This window comes from Elgaria multicarinata, chromosome 2 (genome assembly GCF_023053635.1).
Source record: "Elgaria multicarinata webbii isolate HBS135686 ecotype San Diego chromosome 2, rElgMul1.1.pri, whole genome shotgun sequence".
NCBI classification, from domain to species: domain Eukaryota; kingdom Metazoa; phylum Chordata; class Lepidosauria; order Squamata; family Anguidae; genus Elgaria; species Elgaria multicarinata.
In genome coordinates this window covers 125,724,235-125,749,630 of record NC_086172.1, presented here as the reverse complement: position 1 = coordinate 125,749,630, position 25,396 = coordinate 125,724,235, and the positions used below count along the sequence as shown (strand labels likewise).

The window sequence follows — 25,396 nt, the reverse complement described above, 5'->3', positions numbered from 1 at the left end:
GGGAACAGCGTGACTCTAAACCAATAACTCTGGGCTCTAATAAAAGCTATCTCTTTGTTTGTAAACGGAGACAAAAATTGATCTGGAATCATTGGGATATAACAAACACACAACCCCATGATGCCATTTCAACAGCTAGACGATCAGAAAAGCACTACACTTTAAACGGCCTGAGATATCAGGGGTATTTGATTTTTCAAAACGTTGACAACATTAACTTGATAGGGAACTACAGAAACATCTATTCAAATGTTGCTAGGAAGGCATAATTTACAGTGTGGTTTTTATAAAGAGAATTCTATGGATTTTTTTTAAAAAAATCTGTACTAAATATAAGCATCAGGGCTAGCACCAGTTTTGACGGGACCTTGTGCAAGATGTCCTGCACCCCCACCCTGAGAAATGAAAATGACAGCTGCTGCTGCAGTCATTCCACCCTGCACATCTCCATGTTCTATCCCCTCCACTCCTCCCCAAAAGCTTATCAGGTTGCAGCACTTAGCCTGGCACAGAGAAGTGAAGCACTGTGGTGGAGTAATGGTAACAGCTGCCATCTTTATTGCACCAGAATGCCTCTGGACTGCAACACTACATCGGGGCCCAGAGGCATTCTGGGATAATAAAGATGGCAGTGCCTGCTGAAGCTGCTTCACCTGGCATCTCTGCTGAGAGTTGAGCTGCAAAAAAGTTGTTCTTTTTTAAAAAGAAAAGAAATGACAGTGTCATGGGGCATGTTTTGCCCCAACATGCCTCGTGCTGATGTTGGGCCTGATAAGTGTAGTCTAGAGACACAGATCCAAATGTCTCACCAAACCTTAGTTGTCTAACTATAGTCTCTGCCTAACCCTTTTAACAGAAATACATTATGGTTTCTTCAGGCACTTTTGTTTTAATAGACTTGCAGCCCAGTCCTATGAACGTTTACTCAGAATTCAGCTTGACTGAGTTTGCAAATACTCAAAATATGTCAATGTTACCCATTTCAAAATGTAAAGTTTGTATTTTGGGTAATTTTGTCACAATATTCAAGATTTGGGTGTTAAGGTTTCTCTTGATTGTTTTGAATCTGTCAAATATGAAATCACATCAACTGTCCAGTGTCAGATATTAAATATCACTACAAGCCAAGTACTAAATATCAGATATCAAATATTGAAATCAAGTCAATAATTCAGATGATCATTGGCAAATATTTGAATATTAAGAGAATATCTGGTGACTATTTCACATCAGCACTCACAGAGAACTTTGAACAGAATTTGTAAAGAAAATTCTTTTGACTCTAGAACTGCTCATGTTGAACCTCAGTGTGTGTATCTGTGTGTGCATGTATATGTGGATGTGGGTGTGTCAGCACTAGGAATAGGGAAGAATAGTTTGGTTCACATTTCAGTGCAAGACTACTCTTGCAAATAAATGAATAAATAAATATGTGTACCAAAATGCATATGGGTTTTCATGTGTATGAAAACGCACATGATTTTTTTTTGTTTGGACTTAAAAAATAATAATTGAAAACTGATGTAGAAACTGAGTAGAACAAACATGTACTTGAAAAAAATACATTTCCTCTGCTGAGTTTAAGATCTGGAGGATTCTCCACCCTAATTTAATGCACTGGTCAGACATAATTTACAGTTTCCAGCAGATATATTACTTTCTGCTTATATCTCAGTCAGAGAGTGCAGAAGGAAAGACATGGACCTTAGCTAGACCTACCTGTTAGCCTGCGACGGAGGAGGGAAGATCTTGTGTTGTGTTTAACGCGAGATCCCTCCTCTGTTTACACACGACACGCGATGACCTCAGAAGAGAGGCGTCACGGCTGCCATTTTTAAAATTATTATTAAAGGGCCGGCAGCGCACGAACACTCGTGGGCAAAAGGTAAGGAATTTTTAAAATTTAAATTATTTTCCCCGCTCCCCCTACCCCCAATGGTTGCAGCACTCCTGAGGAGCACTGCACCCCATGCACGGCTCCCGGCTCCTCATGAGAAATTGTGCAGAGCCAGGTCAACCTGCGGCGCCTGGCCACACGTTCCATGGTCTCGGGCTCAGCCCAGAAAAAATGGGGCTAAAGGGGAGGGCGAGATCCTAGAGCAAGGGAGGGATCATCCCTCCCTCATCCTGGGATCCCCTGTGCATCATGTGGACGCACAGAGACGATCCCGGGGATTGCCCCGGAATTTTGCCCCATCTAGCTATGGCGATGGATTCATTGGATAAACAGCCCTACTGACATCGGAGCCAGCCTCCACAGGATTTTTTGCCTGATGTTCTGGTATTTCAGAAGCCAAACTGTGGCTTGCCTTCTCTCTTTAGGCAAGTGCTGTGTTTATGTGGAATCATCCTAGTTCAGAAGACTTCTCTGTGGCCCAGGATTTGAGTTCTCAAAATTTAGATCATTGGTTTCCAAACTTTTTCAGGTCACCGCCCCCTTGGTTCCACAAACTCATGCCCAGTGCCCCCTACCCTACACTATAAATATCATTATTCAGGATAGTGGTTTTCAACGACCCACTAAGGAAGATAATAACAATAAAATTCCCACTGGGAACCACTGATTTAGATGATATTTTAGGCGATAATGAGGCATATTTTCTGTAACACGCTCCCTGTGCTAAATTGCATCTATATTAGACAAACTTGGGACTCAGTACGCAGAAGCATCCTTTTAGCACAGAAAAATGTAACAATATTTGGGCAAATGACACCAAGAGTGTCACCAGATGAGCCTTTTATAGAACGCTCGCTACTGGCCACTCACAGATTTTTGCTGGTCCTTTTCACGCCGCTGTCCACCTCCTGCATGTCTCTCGCTCCTTCTGCTCATTTTTACATCACACACACACACAAAGAAAGACCCAGAAAATGCAATCCTTGGGGCTTTATCAAATCTTGATGCCATTTCCTGCTGTGTGCAGGAGAAGCAACGCGCTAAAAACACCCACTGAATGGGCCATGTAGCAGTGAAGAAAAAAGCTGTGCATCCCTGTTGTGGGACAGAAGCAGGAGGCAAAGCAACGGTAGGGAAATCTTTCCCCTCGCCCATCTGATGATGCCCCAAAACTGATAAAGAGGCCAGGAAGGCCAACATATGAGAAAAGAGTAAAGGTACCAAATGTGAAGCTTGGCTGAGTGACAAGAGGAAGGCAGATATTACGGGAGGGCAGGACTTGTGAGGGGCTACCAGTAGTCAAAGGCTTCTGCCACTGAGCAGTGTCCAGGAAGGAGGATGGGATGGCGGTCAATTGGTGGCAGTGGTCTCTTCTGACTTTCAGTCCCATTTTACCAGCCACCACTGTTTTGTTACATGCACTGGTTCTGTGACACAAAGGAAGCTAAAATCTCCATGGCTGACAACTATTCTGTGCAACACAGAGCTCCTCACATGTAACCTTCTTCTCTTCTCCCACTTCCTCCAACACTTCCATCTTTGCCACCATCTCCATAGCAACAACACACTGCTGCTAAAGGAGAGCAAAGAAATGTCTATATATAGCTTCCAGATCTCCTTGCCTTCAGCTAAAAGCCTTAAACCAGGGAAGGTAGATTGAAGCTCTGGGCTCCTAATGGCGTGGGACAGAGGTGGGCATTTAGAGGACAGAAGATGGGGTGTGGTCTGGAGGCCCTGAGCAAATTTCCCACTGAGCTATCTTTTCTGCACATGTGTAAAAAAAGGCATTTATCTTACCTTTCTTGCTTAACTACTGTGGTTAAAGCCATGGTTTATGGTGTCTTCTGAACACAGCATGGCTTTCTGGCTTAACTACCATGGTTAAAGCCATGGTTTAAGGGGTCTTCTGAACAGGGACATTGTGTTATGGGGGCTTCCTTTAGATGGCCATGTGCTTTACTTGTGAAGGAAGCAAAACGGACATTCCTGTTCCTGCCAATTCAACCACAAATCCAGGCTTTAAAACAATGTCTACATTCCTGATATGTTAGAACAACAACAACAAAACTCTTTGCCAACCTTGATTCAAAAAACAAACACAATTCCAAGCTTGTGTAGTTTTTCATTTTAAAATCGCTTAAATAATTGCACCATTATGACCGAAATGGATAAAGTGGAGTTTACTTATGCACCTGCTGCTTTCTAGATGGTCTCTGAGGCAGGGGGTGTTGGGCTAAGGGGTCCTGGACTTTGGCCTAGCTTAGGGTGACCATATGGAAAGGAGGACCGGGCTCCTGTATCTTTCACAGTTGTATAGAAAAGGGAATTTCAGCAGGTGTCATTTGCATGCACACAGTACCTGGTGAAATTTCCTCTTCATCACAACAGTTTAAAGCTATAGGAGCCCTGTCCTCTTGACCAGATACAAAAGAAATTCCCTTTTCTATACAACTGTTAAAGATACAGGAGCCCTGTCCTCCTTTTCCTATGGTCACCCTAGGCTAGTTTGTACTGCCGCTCCTGCCCCTTCCTCTGCTGTCTTCCGACCATCAAAGTCTAGAATGTATGCTCCTTGGAGACAGGGACTTGGTTTTGTTTTATATGGAACTCTGCAAACCACCATGTATGTTCATTAGGGAACCACAAACGCTGGCTTGTTTCACTAGTCAACCTCGTCTCGTCTCTGTTTGCTAAGAAATGCCTCACCATCAAATCCTCTGGCATATGCGGACGGCTTTGGGGAGAGGCGGTGTTTTTGTTATTGTTTTCTCATTTGCAGTGTAGTATCGAGAAGGCAAGAAGCAACAGGAGCTTTTGCTGCTGTTTATTCCCTTCCCCACATCGCAGTGCAAGTGAGAAGAAACCCCATCTCTCCCCAAGCCTTCTGGCAAGTGCAGAGGTCTTGGAAGAGAAGTGCAATTTTCTCTCCTCTGCACAGAGCCTTGAACAGGTATATCTAAACCTCATTTGTATACATGCAGCACCTGGTGAAATTCCCTCTTTATCACAACAGTTAAAGCTGCAGGAGCCCTGCCCTCTTTTGTAGAGTGACCAGATACAAAAGAGGGCAGGGCTCCTGCAGCTTTAACTACAGTGATGAAGAGGGAATTTCACCAGCTGATGCATGCATACAAATGACACCTGCTGAAATTCCCTTTTCATAGAATCATAGAATAGCAGAGTTGGAAGGGGCCTACAAGGCCATCGAGTCCACCCCCTGCTCAATGCAGGAATCCACCCTAAAGCATTCCTATATAAAGCATAATATAAAGCATCTATACAGCTGTTAAAGATACAGGAACCTGGTCCTCCTTTCCACATGGTCACCCTAGTTACTTCTCTTGTCACTGCTTCGCTTCCCCCAACTGCAGCAAAGGGATGCTAGAGAAATTTGAGACGAACTAAAATGAGTTTGGATTTCTAAGAATCCAACCTGTGGGGCCACTGCACACCGACCTCCCCAGGCTATGTGGAGTCTGCAGACTTCCAGATATATTATTTTTACTTTTGTGAAATTTGCATAAATTCATTTACAGGAAAATACGCAGCGTTCTGCTGAGACATATGCTGGAAAATATACACCAAGGGGACGGAGAGTCAAATGGAATGGGGGATGATATGCTAAATGTTACGTAAATTATCAAAATTGTTGTGAACTTTCTTTCAGAATTATTTGTGTATTTTCCCACTCAGCAGGTGAGGGAGGGAATCGAATCGGGAACGAACGACACTGCACAATATACGAAACACACAAGGGATGGATTTCACAAAATCTGGTCTTCCCTAAGGGCAGCAAAAAGAAAGTTTTTGGGTGTTGCTGGGAGTACTGTGTGCCAATGAGTGAGGGGTACTCAACCCTTATGAGCAAGTGGGATTTGAGGGGCGGGGAGTGTCTGACATGGATCTGTAGACTCAAACACAAACCTGTTCCCAAAAGGTGAACTGGGTCTTCAGAAGAAGAAATGATGGCATTTCCTAAAGGCAGGGAGCCTACAATTCTGCTCATCACACTCCCTGTGGTGAGTCCTCTGTCACAGATGGTTCCTGGTTATGTTTCAACTGAGCCTGAGTGAAGTGAAGTGGTAACCTATTGGATCTGAATATGGGAAATTGGGGTTGACGCAAGAAGCAAACTGGGTAGCTTTAAAAGTACTCTCAGCCTAGCCTACCTCACAGGCTTCTTGTTCGAGGTAGGGTAGGCTGAGAGTCAGTGATTGGCCCAAAGTCACCCAGTGAGCTTCATGGTTGAGTGGGAACTGGAACTCAGATCTCCTGAGTCCCAGTCCAATGCTGTAACCAGTACACCTCCCTCTCTCTCTCTCTCTCTCTCTCTTTCTCTCTCTCAATAACATAGCCTCATGTGCCTAAAGTCTTTGGGAAAGGGTTGAATACAAATGAGAAATAACGCGTACCTGCAGCACACTTGCGATGTTAACTGTGAATTGGTTCAAGTTTGTTAGCACTGTATTTGGCAAGGGGGTAAAATGAATTGTTACTGTTGCCGTGTTCTAGGGGAGGACATGTTATTTCTTGTTTAACTGGATAGCAGTTCTTTGCAGATCATGCGAATTAGCAAACTTCCCCAACCTGGTGTCCTCCAGAGGTGTTGGGAATGATGGGAATTGCAGTCCAGCACATCAAAAGAACACACTAGATTGTGGAAGGCTGTGTTCCTAGGATAAGCACAGTATTTTGCAGCTGATAGACTCTTTTTGTAAAGGAAACTGAAATAAAGATTGCACTGGATTAAACTTGAAAAAATATTTTTTTTTAACTTGCATCCAAATTTAGAGGTTGAAAAAACGAAAACAACAACAAGAAGAAGAGTTGAAATGGAGACTCTGTGTCCAATCTTCCACTTGTTACTTAATTTGCTAATTGCCATCTGTTAAATTGCACATGTAGCAACATCAAGAGCCTCTGATGCTGTTTGGCCTCCTTTCTTAATTAATCACTGGCACCAGTGCAAAAGGGAATGCAAAACAATGCTCTGATGTGTTTGTTGATCAGCCCCTTCTGGAGATGTACACATGACAAATCAAGATGGCATATTCGGGCGGAGGGGCGGGGGAGATGAGAGCTGTAACTTACTGGCTTCGGTAAAAGTGAGCCGAAATCAAGTATTTACCTTAAGGCTTTAAAAATGTATTTATTCTACTTCTATGGGACCCTGTTGGCTCCCATACAAGTAAAGGATCAGGGTCACATCTGCTTGGCTTTAGCAGCACTGCAGTAGCAGGTGCTCCGAGACCATTCACTGGGTATCTGTGTTTGCTTAAGGCTCATCGACCCTTTGTATACAAGGCTGCTGCTATGCCTTATGGTCAGGAGATGACTTGATATCCCTGTGTGTGTGTTTGCATCGTAAGCTACCACCTACTACCTTTTATTAGGAATTAGACATCACATGGATAAAGGGTCGCTGATGAGTCACAATTGTAGGAACATAGAAACCTGCCAGATGATGTCCATCACCTAGAGCCAGGTGCAAAGAGTGGCTCAGCATGGGGGTGGGTATGGGGGGTGGGGTACGGTGACCATATGAAAAGGAGGACAGGGCTCTTGTATCTTTAACAGTTGCATAGAAAAGGGAATTTCAGTAGGTGTCAATTGTATATATGGGGAACCTGGTGAAATTTCCTCTTCATCACAACAGTTAAAGCTGCAGGTGCCCTGCCCTCTTTTACATGTGGTCACTCTAGTATAGCTCCTGCACCTTTAACTGTTGTGATGAAGAGGGCATTTCACCAGGTTCTCCATATATACAAACGACACCTGCTGAAATTCCCTTTTCTATGCAACTGTTAAAGATACAGGAGCCCTGTCCTCCTTTTCATATGGTCACCCTAGGGTGCGGCAGACATACCCCTTGAATGAAGGAACAGGGTGCCTCTGTGCACGTGCTCAGCTCAGGAAATTCTTTTTACTACCAGAACTAAAAGCACATTACTTTCACGTGAAGGATGTCTACTCCTGGCCTAGTTTTCTTCCAAGCTTTCTTGGTCCTCCCAGCCTAATTTATGGAGTAAAAAGCCTTTTTGTTGTCACTATTGTTAAATGGTTGGAAACTCTAGAAGATCATCATCACCATCATTATCATCATCATCATCATCATCATCATCATCATCATCATCAAAAGGACCATTACACCACTTTCTGGCAGGCAGTTCCAAGCATACAAGACAGTACCCTACTCTGGGTTGTTGCACTCTTAGCCCCTAACCCTAACAGGAAACTAGACACCATCAAAAACACCTTAACCCTTTACTTCTGTGTCTTCCAGCATCTTAAACTGGAGACAAAGGGGCTATGTAAATGTCATCTTTGCCCCACAATGGCGCTGAATCGGCACTGCGTCAGTTATATGATGCAGCTGCCAGTTCGGAACCAGTGCAGGACAAATCAACAAAGCTGCACAGGAAAGAAGTTGGGGACTTACCCCCACTTTTTTCACTGGAGTGAGATCACTGCAGCTCTTCTGCCATCTAGCCTTGCTCCGGTGTCACCGAAAACCGGGCAGGGGGCAGGCCTGGCGAAAGCCCGCACTGCCTCCTGACATCAATATTCGTCTTCACCATCCCACAGCAGTGAAAGCTCGGAGTTTAGTGGCAGTCCAGCGGCAGCCCAGTGCCGTGAAGACACCACCCAAATTTCACAATGAACAGGAAGTTCTCCCACCCCAAGTGGCCAACAAAAACAACAGAAATGACAGCAGTGGTGAATCATAGGTTAAAGTCATTACAAATCTTTCACTATTAATATTTTAACAGAAGCAAAGATCTTTATTTCAGATGTATAGTTTGGTCTTGACTATGTCCTATTAATTACTGTACACTGAGCACGAAAGCATTTCCCAATAGCCCTAATTGAAACACAGGGCAATTTACTAATTAGCTTGAGAGAGTACAAAGGGAATACACAAAAGGAAATGGATTTTTGTGTCAATACTTCCTTCGCTTCCTCCCCGGTCTAGCAGCAGTACTCATGTTTGGAAAAGCGAGGTTTGATGTTGTGGTTCTTCTTCTCTAATGTGTTCACACAAAACACTGTTGGATTAATCATTAGGTTAACTACTCTATATGACCCAAGACAAAACTGGGACCTTAGCTATGGTTCGGAGGTGTCTGCAGTGTACTGATTGGTTTTTATCCCTGAGTTCTTTAGAGGTGGTGCCCATGGACATTTTCTTCGTGTCCATCAGTTACCATTCCAATCCTGATTTTTATTTTGTTTTAAGAATATTATTTTTTAATTAAAAACATTTTTTAAAAACAAACAAAACTTGCCGGAAAGTGAAGTGCTGCCCTCCAGTGTCATCTTTATTTGGTTTTGTTACATTTTTTTTAGCCTCACCAGTTTGCCTTCTGGTCTGGCAGCCATTTTAAGAATGAATGGGTGAGTTCCCCATTTGTAAATACTAGTAAACAAAAATGATCTTCTCCCCAGCGTAACACACAAGTAATACTGATTCCCAAATGAAGGGCCAAGAAATGTGAACAGCCCACTAGGCTTCTGGTCAAAGGTATTAGGAATGAAGTTGCACAAGGGATATCAGTGGTTTGAAAGGATCCCAAATTTCCATTGGCTTGGAACTCATTAAAGAACAGAAGAATCACAAAATATAGAGCTAATCATAGCGGCCTTCTCTATTCCTGAATAGCAATTTAAGGACTCAAGACAGGGGGATTATATTTAGACAAGATCACACACTTTCCAACGTCTGAATGTGGAAAGTAGGCACATCTTCTGCATTTTAAGCAAACAAGAGATCCAGCATTTAGTGTACTCTGGTTGCAGCAAATGTTTTGGGTGTTCGTTTTTGGTGCCCTATTATTATTATTATTATTTATTTATTTATTTATTTATTTATTTATATAGCACCATCAATGTACATGGTGCTGTACAGAGTAAAACAGTAAATAGCAAGACCCTGCCGCATAGGCTTACATTCTAATAAAATCATAATAAAACAATAAGGAGGGGAAGAGAATGCAAACAGGCACAGGGTAGGGTAAACAGGCACTGGGTAGGGTAAAACTCAAATTGTTTACCAAATGACCAACAAGTCTCTTGACCAGCTTCTCCAATGTGGTGCCTTCCAGATGTGTTGAACTACAACTCCCAGTGACCATGCTGGTTGGGAATGATGGGAGTTGGTCCAACAGATCTGCAAGGCACCACCTTGGGGGAGACTGCTCTTGACAAAAACAGCACTTTTAAGAAACAGTTGTAGGAGCGCACCAGGTTGGGATAGGCTTAGCTTGGAATCCAGGGAATTTTGTCACCCCATTCAGCCTCCTGCATGCCTCCGGAGTTAAGCTGGGCCCAGCTGCTGGCCATCTCAACCCTCAAAGGCAAGTCAGAGGTTTGAACAGTCCCATTGCTGGACTTCATCATTTCAGCCCTCCAGAGCAAATGCTGTTGGTCAAATACAGGTTGACAAGAACATAAGACCTTGTCGCTGTAAATCCATGATTGTTCCACAAAGAGGAACAATTTGACAGTTTGGGAGTTTATTTATTTATTAGATTTATATGCCACCCATCTAACAAATGCTCTCAGATGCTTTACGAGAATAATCTGATCTAGGGCATAACAGAGGCACTGAGCTGAAGAAAGAGTTGGAGTAGCACCCAAACGGACCAACTCCCTCTTCCACTGAAGCTTTAGATGTGTATAACTTTTTCTCTCCATTTGTATTTTCTCCCCCTGTTGTCACGATATACTGAACTGAACTCTATAGGGTCATCATGTTCCAGTAACCGATAGGACAGTAAGTTGCATTCTTGTCTCCCATGCAAAGTCTCCTCTTTGCCCTCTTCACTCTTGCAATCCAAACCCCCCCCCCCCCTTGTCCTCTGTCTTCTCGGCCTGGCCTGCCTTATCTTGATGCCAGGTTTATTTGCTTCTGTTTACCATTTTGGTAAAAAATGAACATTTGCCCATGTCAGTGAAACTAGTCTATATTCATTGATTTTTTTTAAAAAAAACCTAATGCTGAGGACTGGAAGGCTACAAAAGTCGATACTCCTCTTCATGACATTTATTTCTGTTTGCACACGTAAGCTGTGATTGTCCCAGTTATTAGGAAGAAGGGGAAGACGAGTGATCAGTGATGGATCACTCCTGAAGCCCCATCTCAGCAAGTCAACAAGTTGGCCTGCAGTGCTTTCGATTGGCACGCTAGAGCTTTGGATAGGCTTTGGGCTGTTCTAGAAGAACTCAGCTGCACAGAGGCATCTTGCCCGGTACGGAACTGTCAAAACCGGGGACAGGAAGAGAACTACAGAAATTGTCCTGGCCGAGAGAGAGCTGGAACTCAACATCTGTGCGTGAGATCCTGGGTATCGTTGGACCTCTCAGTTTTCATTAAGGCAAATGTAAGTGTCAAGCCTGCTAGGCTGAAAAATCCCTCCTGTGCCTGAGTCCAGCTCAGTTAATTTCAAAAGACTCTCATGACGTTCTCATGAGACTCTCTCCATGACTGTGTTCTCTTTCTTTTGGTGTCTGCTTGTCACAGCTTTCATATTAACATGACACCTTCCCAGAGCGTTGTCATTCTGGCTGACTCTCCATACACTGCTAGGTGGGAACTGCCAAGCACTAGTGACAAAGGTGGAGGTAACAAAGGTGTGCTTTTGCTTGGCTATCAAATTAGAATTTCCTACCATCATTTGATTTCATTTTCTATTCAAGCATGAAATGTTGACTTCATGACCAAAGGCCAGACACCCTGAGTCACTCTGATCAAAGCTGTTGACTCCACCATGCCTTCATTATAACGTAGGGTTGCATCCAACTGTGTCATTCTACTAGTCCAGGGGTTCGCAACTTTCTACCCTCAGGACCCACTTGGGAGAGCTGAATTGACGGAGGCCTACCAGTCACAAAATGGTAGCGCAGGGGGAGAGCCAGTCACAGGATGGTGACAGATGGTTTGGCATAATCAGCTGGCAATGGCCAGACCTGTCACTTTATCCATTACCCGCATGGTGGCTATTTAATAAGCAGTCTTGATCACTGGATGTAAATGCTCCCTCCCCAAGTTCAATATTTTATATTGTGCCTCTCAAACCCAGTTTGAAGGGATCTGAAAATTATTAGTTTGAGAACAATTTACAGAGGACAATTTACCTAATACCTGAATGCTAGGCCAGGTTTTAGCGAAGACCCCAGGACTAGTAGGGAGGATGTAGGCTCTCCCACACTAGAGGCATTCAAGAGGTGGCTGGACAACCATCTGTCAGGGATGGATTCCTGCACTGAGCAGGGGGATGGACTCGATGGCCTTATAGGCCCCTTCCAACTCTACTATTCTATGGTATGATTCATCATTTTATATTGATATTTAATCCCTCTTTGAAAATTGCTAAGTTCTTTGCACAGCTATTTCCTTGTGGCAGAGAGTTCCATAATTCACCTTTCCTGAAGTGAAGTGCAGACATTGGCTCTGGAGGGGTCATTACTCAGCCTCCCCATTTCAGGAAGAATTAGCTGATGCAGAAGGCTCTGCCTCTCTGGGCATCCCTGCCTGTCCTGATTTTAATTTTATTTCTTAAGATTATTTAAAATCATTCTTTTAACTGGGAGACTGCCATGCTGCAAAGCGAAGTGCTGCCCTTTATTTGGGTTCAAAGTAGTGGTTTTGAATTAGATTGCTCAGAGCCCTCCTCCCCACCTCTGCCTTGTACTTAAGTTCTTGGGCTAGTTACTATTCTATTAGTCTCATCAGTTTGCCCGCTGAGAAATTAGTGTTGTGACTGGCCATGGCCACCATCGCCACCATTTTATAAGTGAGTAGGCCCCTTCGTGGCAGCCATTTTGTGAGAGTTCCTACGATACTCTCTTTAAATTCTAAATGTGACCACTGAACCAAAAAAAGTTAGGAAACTCTGCTCTGTTTATATTTTTAATTATTTTTCTCCCCCCATCCCCTAGTGCCTCTCAAAGCCTTCTTGTCATATCTTCTCCCCCTGAGGCTGAGGCTCTCTGGGCAGTTCACAAATATGAGATTAAAACAGCAAAGTTTAAATTTCAGTTAAATTAGGTGTTAGAAAATAAAAAGAGAAAATAAAAACTGAGAAAATAAAAAGGTCTTCAGCTGGTGACGGAAAGAAAACAATGTAGGCGCCAAGCGAACCTCTCTGGGGAGCTTGTTCCACAGCCGGGGTGCCACAGCAGAGAAAGCCCTCCTCCTAGTAGCCACCTGCCTCACTTCCTTCGGCAGGGGCTCACGGAGAAGGACCCCAGATGGTAAATCTTCAAACTTTCCATTATATTTTTCTTGATAATTGTAGCTATTTTTTGAAAATTTGAACACATGAAGCTGCCATCTTGGGTCAGATCTGCAGGTCATCATTTCCAGTCATACTAGGCCGTTATTTAACTACTAGCTTGACTTGTGCAGACCATCCGTGCGCAAGTACTTTATTGCTTAGTGTCATACTTTTCCAGCTTTTCCACGGGTGCCCAGAAAAGCCAGGTGCAAGGCCAACAGGAAGTCCATCGGACTCTCCCACTTCCAGGCACTTCTCCCCAACTCCCTCCTAGCCTCTTCTCCCCTGCCCATTGACCCGCGGGACTTACTTGAGGCCTGTGTGCACACTGGCAAGCCACCTGGGCTCCCCCCAGCCACTCCCCCTGCTCCCTCCCAGATCCCCCTGCTCCCAGCTGTGTTTATATATCCTCCTGCTTAGCCACACAAAGTTCTTCTCGTAGCTCAGAACCTCCAGCGTGTCATAACTCAGAACCTCTGTATGATGCTTTGCCATTGCCTTAGCATTTTATAGAGAGAGATAATATGGAAAGTTTAACAAAATGTTTGTTATTATTCAAAACAAGACAGTAGTTTTATCCTAATATTTGATTAAAAACCAGTATTTTAGAAACAAAATATTGCTTGCATTTATACCTTGCTATCTTTGCCTCACCTAACCCCCTCCCTCCAGTCTTGGGGGCTGCCTTGACAGTGTCACATTGGCACTGTGTTCCCCCTAAACCCCACGGTTTCCCACTTGTGGGGTTGCACTGGGTAATACCCATGCCAAGGAGGGAACACAGGGTTTCTGGTGATCATCTGGGTACTGGAGCCACCCCTGCCCTCTTCCTGGCTTCTGGCGACCCATTCCAGTCACCAGGACCACCCCCTGGATTGGCCATAGAGTGAAGTCAGATGCCAGGGCGACCTTGCTCCCAATGAAAAAGTCGGGGTAAGTCCGATTTTTTCATTGGGAACAAGGTCCCAATGAACTTCATGGAAAAGCTGTAAATCTGCAGCTGTGATATATAACTGACACAGAGCTGATTCACAGCCACTGCAGGGCTTTGAATATGTTTAGAGTCTAGATAGCCCCTAAATTTAGATTATAAATTTCTTGGGGCAATATGCTTCTGAATACCAGTTGCTGGGGAACATGAATTGGAAGATAGTTTGGCTCTCATATCCTGCTTCTGGGCTTTCCATAAACGCCTGGTTGGCCACTTCTAGAATAGAACGTTGGACTAGATAGGCCTTGGGTCTGATCCAGCAGGGCTCATCTAACATTCTTATGATCTTAACCTTTCTTTTACTTATCTGTAAAGTATTGTGTTGTGCATTGATGTTATTTTAGAAATGTAATAATAATAATAATAATAATAATAATAATAATAATAATGCACATGCCACCCATATGGTCCAAGTTAAAGTGCCCTCTTGCAGAGGAACTTGGGGCTCAATAATATTTAAGACTGCATATTTTATTTATTTATTTATTTATTTATTACATTTTTATACCGCCCAATAGCCGAAGCTCTCTGGGCGGTTCACAAAAATTAAAACCATCATAAAACAACCAACAGGTTAAAAACACAAATACAAAATACAGTATAAAAAGCACAACCAGGATAAAACCACGCAGCAAAATTGATATAAGGTTAAAATACAGAGTTAAAACAGTATAATTTAAATTTAAGTTAAAATTAAGTGTTAAAATACTGAGAGAATAAAAGGTCTTCAGCTGGCGACGAAAGGATTACAGCGTAGGCGCCAGGCGGACCTCTCTAGGGAGCTCATTCCACAACCGGGGTGCCACAGCGGAGAAAGCCCTCCTCCTAGTAATATTTTTATTACCACGTTCAAACATAATGCACATCTCGCAGAAATTTATTTTGAAAGAGAGTGAGGCTCTCAAGGGACAAATTTCAATCCTGAGATATATTCCAAGATACCATTCTTCTGTTCACTTGTTGGCAGCATGCCACAACAAACATAAAATAAGATTGGGCACCTTTTGGATCACATTGAGACTTGGAATATTCAGGTTAAGATATAGGATGATTACTCTGAGAAAATCTTAGGGCAATTTAGTTGCTTATCTAAGGTGTTGGGTTATGGCACTTTCCTGGTGCCACAAAACTTCCAAACTCTTTTGAAGTGTGACTTCCTTCTGAAGACTGTTGACAAAAGGAATCAGTATTCCTCACAATACTAAAGCTTTCCTCGGGCTTCTGCTGTAGAACGAAGGGAGGGGAGAGAGTCCTTTCTGCATCATCTTTGTAGCAAGGAGGAAATCATCAATGTTCTCACTATGTTATCCAGTTCAAAGACTTTAAAAAAGAGAGAGCTTGAGGAATGAGCATCTGCTATTGAGTGAAGATAGTCTAGAAATTCAGTGGATGTGATCTCCTGATAATGATTCTGCAGAGATTTTACTAACAAAATGCCCACCTCCATTTCTCATACAGAAGTCAACCAGCCTGACAGTTATTCTGTTAAAGCTGAAATAGTGAGCTAGGTGGACCAATGGTCAGACTTGGCATAAGGCAGTTTCCTATGTTCCTTACTGGCACTGCAGAGCTCAATGTGGCCTGGAATTTTTCAGAGATTATTATTATTTTATTATTATTTATTACATTTATATACCGCCCCATAGCTGAAGCTCTCTGGGCGATTTACAAAAGTTAAAAACAGTGAACATTAAAAACAAATATACAAAAATTTAAAACCATCAAAAGCATAAAAATAACAATATCCATATTATTATTTATTACGTAAGAATGTAATAATTATTATGCTACCCTTCTAACTCTCCTCACCACTGATATCCTCACTCATTTGTATTATTTACTGGTTTGGTGGGGGAACCCTTCATCTGAGGGCCACCTTCAACCTTCTCTAACCTGGTGTGCTCTAGATATTTTGGACTTCATCTCCCACTAGCCCTTGGTCAGGAAAGCTGGGAGTTGCCATTCAAAACATATGGAGGAAACCAGGTGGGGGCAGGCTGAGGCTGACACCAACAGCCTGCCATTGCTCCCTCAGAGCCATACATTCATACACAGATAAGCTATGTAGGAGTTCTCATTTCCCGAGAAATTCCATGTGGAATATGATCTCTGAGGAAATTTATGAAATGCCTCATTTTTAATTGTCATATGTGCACCGTGCAAACACACACAGAGACGCAAACATGGTACACTCAGTCAGAGATTGGGCCATTGACTGTTCATTTTGAGAAGTACAGAACATTGTTACCATCTAAGCAATAATTTGGTGAGCAGGCCTTCCTTTAGAGCTTGCATCTATTTGAAAAGAAAACACACAGCTATCAAATTCCATGTGGAATACTGTTTTAAAGCTGAGCTGGCAACTCAAGAATTCTATTGTTGTGGATTGATAGATACAGCCTTATAAACAGAGGCTACCTATGCCAAAGAGCAGCTCTCATTTCCGTGTTTCTCGTGTAGCTTTTTAGTAAAAATAGTTTTAAAAATTTCATCTTGACACCTTTAGATATGTAAACTGCAGCGTTGAATATCCTGCTCGTGGAATATTTTGACAATGTTTGGTCACCTGTGGAAATGTAAAGTATTGAAATGAGTGTTTTTCTGATGCACACATGGTGGAAAATAAAATGTCAGAATTTCTAAGCAAAAGCATTGAGACCTAAGTTTCTAAACTTTTCATTTAGAATAAGGCAGTAGATGATGTATATCGAGTATGTGTGTGTGTGTGTGTGTGTGTGTGTGTGTGTGTGTGTAGTAAAAAAATACCTTTCTATTTGTGTTAAGTTCTTTAATTTTTGGTAAACCGTTAAAGCTGCATCTTAAATGAAGTTGCATCTTAAATGTATGGTTCAATTTGCATGAGTTAGAACTTGTAAATGTGTTCTGATTTTAATCATGGCTGAAGGGTCAATGGAATTTGACTTGTAAATAGATGACTTGAGGTCTGAGTTGGTTTCGCAAGAAGAACACACTTTAGCGAAGTATCTCCTTTTTCTGGCGCAGATGTTGTGCCAGACCAGCTAGCTGCCCAGCAAAAGGTTAAAATCCTCACTGTGTTTTGTCTTTTGTAATGGGTGAGTAAGCTTTGACCATGTAAATCCTCTCTTCGGCTTCTTTCTCCTTCTCTTGCCCCACCTTGCCCACCCCCTTCTCCCCAGTATGACACTTACTATTTTTCCATTCACAGCAAAACTGTTCACATCAAGGTAATTGATGATGAGGAGTATGAGAAAAACAAGACTTTCTTCATTGAGCTGATGGGTCCCCGCATGGTGGATATGAGTTTACAGAAAGGTGTAGTACTGGTTCTCCCAACTAACATTAACATTCTTCTTTCCTCTTTCTCTCTTCTCCTTCCTTTCTTTTCTCACTATCTATAGTCTCTTTTTGTTTTCCAACTGCTCTATCCTTAACACAACTTGTCACATGGTACTGATGCGTGCTAGCGAGACGATGCATTATATATCTGGGAAGGGTGTTTGTGTGTGTATGCGGAGTGTGTGGCTGATGGATGGCAATGCATATTCTTGAAATAACTAGACACCCGGGGGGCGGGGGTTTCAAATCCATTTTGACACCACAAAAGTCACCAATGCATTCCAGTATGATGCAAACCTCTATTATCTCTGAGGTCTTTCAGTTAAGCTCGCACATAGCATGTTAGCCCACCAATCAATGACACCAGGTCTGCCATACCAATAATATTTGCTTTCTTTGCAGAAGAAAATGTTTAGCACATTTCCCCCACCCGCCCCCTCAAAGGAAGAGGTTTTTCTTTTCTTTTTTTAATGAGTTTTCTAGCGTTTTTCTGCTTACCAGACCTTGGCTTCAATGAATAACATTGTAGTCAATGGTGACAGCATGAACAACTGGAAATTCAGTTTACATCCCTCCTACCACAAATGTGGCAACATTCTGGAATGACAACACACCATTCTGTTCCTCCTGACCTTACATATGCCAATGCCATGGTCGTAGTCCTTGAGACCACAAACCCAATCCTTGGCTGGCATATTTATATTAACCCCATGCCGATTCCATACACCCAGAAAAGAATGGGATGTCTCAACTTTCAATAAAACGCAATGAAGTAGAGGTTGATTAGGCTGAGAGGCTGGCCCTATTCAGGCATTCCAAAGCATGTAGTCTCTAAACAGGGGAAGGAGGAGGGGAATGAGCACATTATCTCTACCCCCTCCATCATCATTCTCATCACCCTTAGCATGTGGAGATGAGTGTATCATTTTAAAACCCTGAAACATTATGACAGAGGGGAGCAGAGCTAGTATGCTCATCTTCCCCTCCCTTCCTTTCAGTTAGAGACTCCACACTCGGAATGCCTGAGCAGGGCTACCGTGATTTGACCAGAATCCCCCAATCCACAATCATTGTCACTTTCAAGTTAACTTCCATGGAAAACCAGAAGATAGGAAACCATCAGTATTCATTCTTTAATACCTTTTAGTGGATAAAAGCACTCACAATTAAGAAGATAAAAGCCATTTTTAAATTGCAGCCTTAGGGTAACATATTGAACTGTTATATGAAGGAAAAGAATCAAGGTCCTGAAGTTTGGAAACATCATTTAGAGTGCAATCCTATGCATGTTTACTCAGAAGTTGAGCTCAATAGGACTTACTCCCATGTACGTAAGTAAAGAACGTAGCCTTAAATTCCATTCTCACCAGTGTCTATGGCCCTGTTCAGGACACCTTAAACCACAGCTTTAACCACAGTGAATAAGGCAAAAAGCCGTATTCACCATGGTTAAAGCCGTGGTCTAGTGTGTCTTCTGAATGGGGCCTATATCTGGAAGCAGCCTGAATTTCATGAACACTGAGCAGTCCATTCATCAAAAATGAACAGCAAAGCCACAGTGGGAATGAACAAAAGCAATTGTGTAAGACAGTTAGACATGTGTGTATTCCCCATCCCCACCCCAGGATAGTGGAAACATCAGTTTGCCATCACAAACCAAACCAAGGGATCTATATGGGGTTGTAAGGTGTGTGTGTGCGTGTGTGCATGTGTTGTGTGCATGTCTGTGTTCATGCTACTTTATTCATGCTCCCCACCCAGACACCCAAAGTAATACTAGCAAGTGGATGAGAGAGAGATAGAAAAAATTGGCTCTTTAACTAAAACACTTTAGATCTCTGTCTATCTATCTAGGGCTTCCTTGTGCCCACGGATATTTTTGATTGGCTGTTGTTCCACCAGCTGATTACCTGTTATTACCATGTGACACTCAACTAAATGTGCTGCCGAAGTCACCTTCCACTAACCATCAGCGAGGACCAGGTCCCCCTTCCTCATCCTTTGCCCCCCCATCCCTCCCTTCCTCCTCTAATATTCTCTGACCCACCTAATGATCAGCTACGACCGACATACCATAGAAAGCAGGCGAAAGACCGCCAAAGGCAGTGGCAGGAGTGCGCTGCATGTGAGAAAAGTGGCGCGGCGGTGGCGGTGGTGGTGGCGCTGCTCCGGCTGCTCCTGCTGTTGCATCTGCTCCCAACCAGGCAACCCACTGTACACACCTGTCTTTCTTGTTGTCCCTACAGGAAGACCGTAAGGGTTAAAATAGTAGATGAGGAGGAATACGAAAGGCAGGAGAATTTCTTCATTGCCCTTGGTGAACCGAAATGGATGGAACGAGGAATATCAGGTGTGAGATCCTTTTTTGAAAAACAAACAAAATGAACCTAGATTTCCCCCCCCTCCAAAGTAAACTTTTTGCTCCCCCTTTTTCCGCCTTTTTCTCTTTCATTTTTACACAGACTGAGTTTTATTCTTTTTCCTCCTATATTCTCGCTCTCACCCTGTTTCGGTCCCATCTCTGCATTTTTGAGCCTAGCTTATTTCAGATCCTCCTTTTGTGCCTTTCAGGCCGTATGACTTAACGTGTGTTTGGATCGCCTCCGTTCTTTTCTCTCTGTCTCTTCTTCCTGACCTCTCCTCCCTTTTTGGCATCTTCCTGTTCCCCTTCCTAATGCGAAGACTGGACATCCTTTTCCAGAAGGGCATGATTGCATGGCTGCCTCTTCAGCTTGCTCCCCAGTCCTGTATCTTCCACAGTCTTCCCTGCCTTCTTCTTGCTCCCTTTCTATGGCATTGCAGTGAACTGAGTGCTGATGAATTTCATCTTTAATATCTACCAGCGGAATCACAATTAATAAGTTCTGTCGTAGCAACAAAAATGGGTGTTTGCCTTCTGTTTGCTTCTTTGGTGCAAAAATCTCCCAGCACTGCAAAATTACTTATTAATACAACTTCATAGCCTTAATATTAGGAACGCATACAACATTCCTACTTCTGATTGACAACCAAACAAAAATTAAGCTTGCAGGGTTTTAAGAGCACCCAGCAAATCAGCAGCAAAGAAGTCTAAACTCAATCACTGCTTTTAAGACTCAGCTCAAAACTTTTCTTTTCCCTATAGCCTTCAAATATTGAGTTTGTTCTGACTTTACACTGTTGGTTTTGCCCTACCCTGTGCCTGTTTACACTTCCCTGTGCCTGTTTGCATTCTCCTTCCCTCTTTATTGTTTACTACAACTTATTAGATTGTAAGCCTATGCGGCAGGGTCTTGCTATTTACTGTGTTATCTGTACAGCACCATGTACATTGATGGTGCTATATAAATAAATAATAATAATAATAATAATAGTTTGGAAATCAAAACCTGTTTTAAGGCAGCCTTTGCCAACCTGGTGACCTCCAGATTTGTTGGATGGCAATTCTCATCATTCCCAGTCCATGGTACCAGGTTGGGGAAGGTTTTTTTAAGGCATAGGGTGACCATATGAAAAAGAGGACAGGGCTCGTGCATCTTTCACAGTTGAATGGAAAAGGGAATTTCAGCAGGTGTCATTTGTATGCATGCAGCACCTGGTGAAATTCCCTCTTCATCACAACAGTTCAAGCTGCAGGAGCCCTGCCCTCTTTTGTAGAGTAACAAAAGAGAGCAGGGCTCCTGCAACTTTAGCTGTTGTGATAAAGAGGGAATTTCACCAGGTGCTGCATGCATACAAATGACACCTGCTGAAATTCCCTTTTCCATTCAACTGTGAAAGATGCACGAGCCCTGTCCTCCTTTTCATATGGTCACCGTATTAAGGCTTCACTCCGAAATGCACTGATGGACATGTGGGTCCCAGTGATCTCAAAAGCCAGGCACACTTCAATGTTTCAAGAGTTCCTGCACAACACTTCTTTGATCCAATGGGTCTTGTAAAGGAGTAGACTGTGACTCAATATGTCAATCCATAGACAAAATGGGATGTATCCTCCATCACTGAAATTAAATTCTTAAGAAGGCCACTTACCAACGAAGACAAATCAAGCTTATTTTTTAAAAAAACTGCACACATAAAAATAACATTAAATAATTTAGAAAACAAATATTTTTCCCCTAAAAGAATACACATCATACAAAAGATATAAACAAATCAGGATCTTTTAGTTGTATGGCTGAGGAAACTGATTCATCATGGATGCGTCTAAATTTTATCGCCAATAAATAATGGCTCCCAGCTAGTAGTTGTCATTGTAGTAACAGCACACCACTACTGCTATTTCCCCCCCCCCCCAACCTACCCCATCCTGACGGTTCATGACAAAAATTCCAAAACTATCCAATGCAGTTCACTAGTATTTAAAACTAAAACATTTAAGCCAAAGATCATATAAACATTCTCCAGTACTTACTCATCACTCCCACTCCCCAAATCCCAACGTCCGGCCTTCTCCCTTGCCTCCTACATTAGGCAGTTCCCACCCTCTCCAACGCATCCTACTTGCTTGTTCTCCCTGTCGTAGAAAGTTTTACTACTAGCATCTAGGCCAGGGCTGAAGCACCCAGTTCAGCCAAGGGCCAAATCCCATTTTGGGGAAGCTCTTTGGGGCGACCGCATGCCAACGGGGGTAGGCCGCATTTGCATTCAAAGAGGGAATCCCTCACCTGCTCAGCCTAAAGAGGGAGGGTCCAGGATGCTAACACTTCTTTCTGCGGTACATGGAGATCGGCTCTGAGCCCAATGGCCGCCACCTCAAGCAGTCATGAATCCGATCCGCAAAACCTGCTTTCCTGTAAAGGACGGCTTCCTTTTCTCTCTCCCCACCCCCTGTGAAATACTCCTCCGCCTCACAACAGCTGGGAGACAGAAGAAGAAGAGCCATGCACCCACTCTCAGCTAAGATACACTGCTGAAAGTTTGTTATTTTCAGCAGAAATATTACGAATCTGGTTCAAGAGCAGCACTTGGACCACGTGTAGCTCACCCTCAGGCAGCAGCCCTGCAGCTCATTTGCATGCACCTATTGAGTCACCTTTGTTATGTTCCAGCCTTCAGCAGCCTGGCATCTTCCAGGTCCCTTGGACCACAACCCCATCATCCCCACCCCATGGCCGTGCTGGTTGGTTGATGATGGGAGTTGAAATCTGACTCATCTGGAAGGCCCACGTTTGGGGAAGGCTGCAATATGATACGGTCACAAAACACGTGCTCCCTTCTCTATGTTCTTTTGTGGGGTAGGGCGGGGGGTCGGCAGTGCATTTTGAAAGCACAGGGAGATTTCTGGCTCCAGTGATGCAGGGCACAGCGTGGTTAAACAGGAACTTACTAGAGAGGATGATTGCTATTTTAATTATGTCACTGCACATGCACAGACAAACCCCACCACCACCTGGACCTAACTAGTTGGCACTCGTGCAGCTCAGTCCTCTACATATCTACTCAGAAGTCTCAGGGGCCTCCCCCTGAAGAATGTCCAGAAGCCGGACATGTTACAGCTAGGAACATGTTACAGCTGTCTTTAAAAAATGGCACTGGTTGGAGATTGCTTTCTGGGTTCAATTCAAGAGGTTGGTCTTAACCCTTAAAGTCCTGACCTGCCTATGTAAGAGATCACTTGACTTGCTATGAACCTGCCTGGGGGTTGCCTTCACGGCACCAAGTTGGTGCCGCATCGCTACTCTGGAGTGGCGATGAGCAATCTTGATGGAGGGAGGTAGTGCGGGCTTTCCAGCGACCATTAGGTTCGCTGGGCCTCCCTTCGCCTGGCTTCTGACGACCAATGTCACCTTCCACCCAGGAACACCCTCGGCACAGTGCTGGAGCAGGGATAGATAGCAGAAGAGCCATGCTGACCTCGCTTCAGCAAGAAAAGTCAGATTTTTCCTGCACATCTTTGCCTCTTTGCCCCAGGGTGGCTCCGAATCGGTGGCTGCGTCGTATAACTGACGCAGCGCCAATTCAGAGCCACCGCAGGGCAAAGGCGACATTTAGACAGCCCCCACCCCCAGTTAAGATCTGCAGGAAAGGCCCTTAGAATGACACCATTATCCACAGAGGCCCATTTGTCGGGCACAGATGAAGGGTCTTTGCGGGGGCAGGGGGGTTGCTCCCAAGCTGTGGAATGCGCTTCTTTAAGAACTATGATTGGCCCCCACTCGGCTGGCTGTTAGAGAGGGTGTGAAGACACAACATTTTAATCTAGCCTTCTAAATCATATAGCTGTCTTAGGGCACAATGCCACGCATGTTTAGACAGGGAAAAAAGCCCTATAGCTTCCAGCTGGGGAATGCAAAGCATTGTAGGACTTTTTCTGTTTAAACATGCGTAGGGTTGCACCCTTAATGTTCTTTTTTAAACGTTTGACTGTTTCTCATGTTCTTGTTCTTGAGGCATTGAGGTTTTATTGGTTTATACAGCAGTGCACCCCCTCGATGGCTTTTTAGCAAACGAGGTGGTCTATTAATGTTAATAATAAATAAATGAATAAATAAAGCTAAGCAGATATGGGTCTCCAGGCAGTGCCTCAGTAGGAGACTGCATGGAAATGAGGCCAGGTGTGTTGATAACTCTATTAACTTTTGTGTGGGCTTTAAAAATTTCATTTTACGGATCATGTCAGACAATTTATTTGGTAAAGAAATGAGCCTGACTATGTGCCTATTCATGCCCTTCTCCCCTGGATTAACTGTTCATCCTATTTAGATAAATTCATCCCATAAGATGTTCAATCTTTGTTACCCTCTAGGCTTCTAGTGTATTAGCTAAATTGAATTAAATTATATTGCGTTAGCTTCTCAGCCATTTTATTTTTGAATTCCCTTCAGAATTATTGACCATGACATTCACCCCTCATAATCCTGAATGTTATCAACTTCCCAGTGTTTCCCTTTTTGTAATCTCGTTCTATGACAATATACCCTATGTATGACCTGAAACGATTAGGCCTGGGTGAGTATCCCCTTCCTTTTCCATTTCTAGCTTGTTAAGTAGTCCAGGGATCAACACCAACCAGCAAATACACCAGTGAAGACTGGTGCCCCCAATGTCAGTGGGGCAGTGAATCCGCACGGGGTTTCAGTCAGAACCAGTCAGAACTCCGCACCTTGGATTGTTCTGACTGAAAACCCGGAATGGATTCACCATCCCACTTACATCAGAGCCACCAGCCTCCCATGAAATATATCTTTCTTTACTGTGGTTTTTACTACCTTTGGAACAACAGTTGTCTAAAAACAAAGGTGTATGAAACGTCTTGTTATTATGAAGGCTAGATATAGCTTGCCATCGTCTCCCTTCTGCTGCTAAGGCTTCCTGATCTCAATCTGCGTTCTCACGGCTGTATATCTGTCCCATATCTGCAATGACAGGGACCAAACTGTTGTTGGGGACGTCTAGCAGGGCCCAGGAGCCTTTCGGCATATTGTGCTGCCTTTCCGGGTCGCCTTACTGTCAGTACCTCTTGCGTGTTTCTCCAGTCTTTTTCATCATAAAAAGATGGCTTCTTTTTTCTTTTCTTTTTTAGCTTGGTTGCTATTTCCTTGATGGTTTTAGTGCCACATTGTCTAGCTTTTCTCTTACTTTAGAGAAATCCAGACTGTGTGTATTCTTTTGACATGCCAGCCTCGACACTCCAGTGCCAGGGTGTTCACACAATTTGAATTTCTTGAGAGGGGACGGAGGAGTGAGTTTGTGCTGTGTCTCCGGACTCAGTGGAAGCACCCGCAACTGGCCTGAGAGGGTTTAAGGGGTGGAAGAAGACGCGTGTATGCATCACCATGAAAGAGGGTGCCTAGTTGCATAAAATTTGCATATGCTGATTTAATAATAAGTACTAGAATTTAAATTTCACAGAAAGCAAGCCAATTAATTCTCCAGCCAAATCACCCCTGCCCCATCTTAAATGAATTTGCACTCCCCCTGAATCGCGTGTTA

The 25,396-nt window shown here is 43.5% G+C and overlaps 1 protein-coding gene across 4 annotated transcripts in view; it reads left to right on the top strand.

Annotated features, from left to right (window-relative positions):
* Nucleotides 1-25,396, top strand: part of SLC8A3 (solute carrier family 8 member A3) — a 214,962-nt gene that overhangs the window by 145,092 nt on the left and 44,474 nt on the right. For 3 of the 4 annotated variants that reach the window (XM_063117602.1, XM_063117599.1, XM_063117600.1), the window contains exon 3: nucleotides 17,352-17,458. In XM_063117602.1, coding sequence (XP_062973672.1) covers nucleotides 17,352-17,458 — 107 coding nt within the window. Of the gene's footprint in view, nucleotides 1-17,351; nucleotides 17,459-19,728; nucleotides 19,833-25,396 lie in introns of all 4 variants that reach the window. The other variant, XM_063117601.1, reaches the window with a different exon arrangement.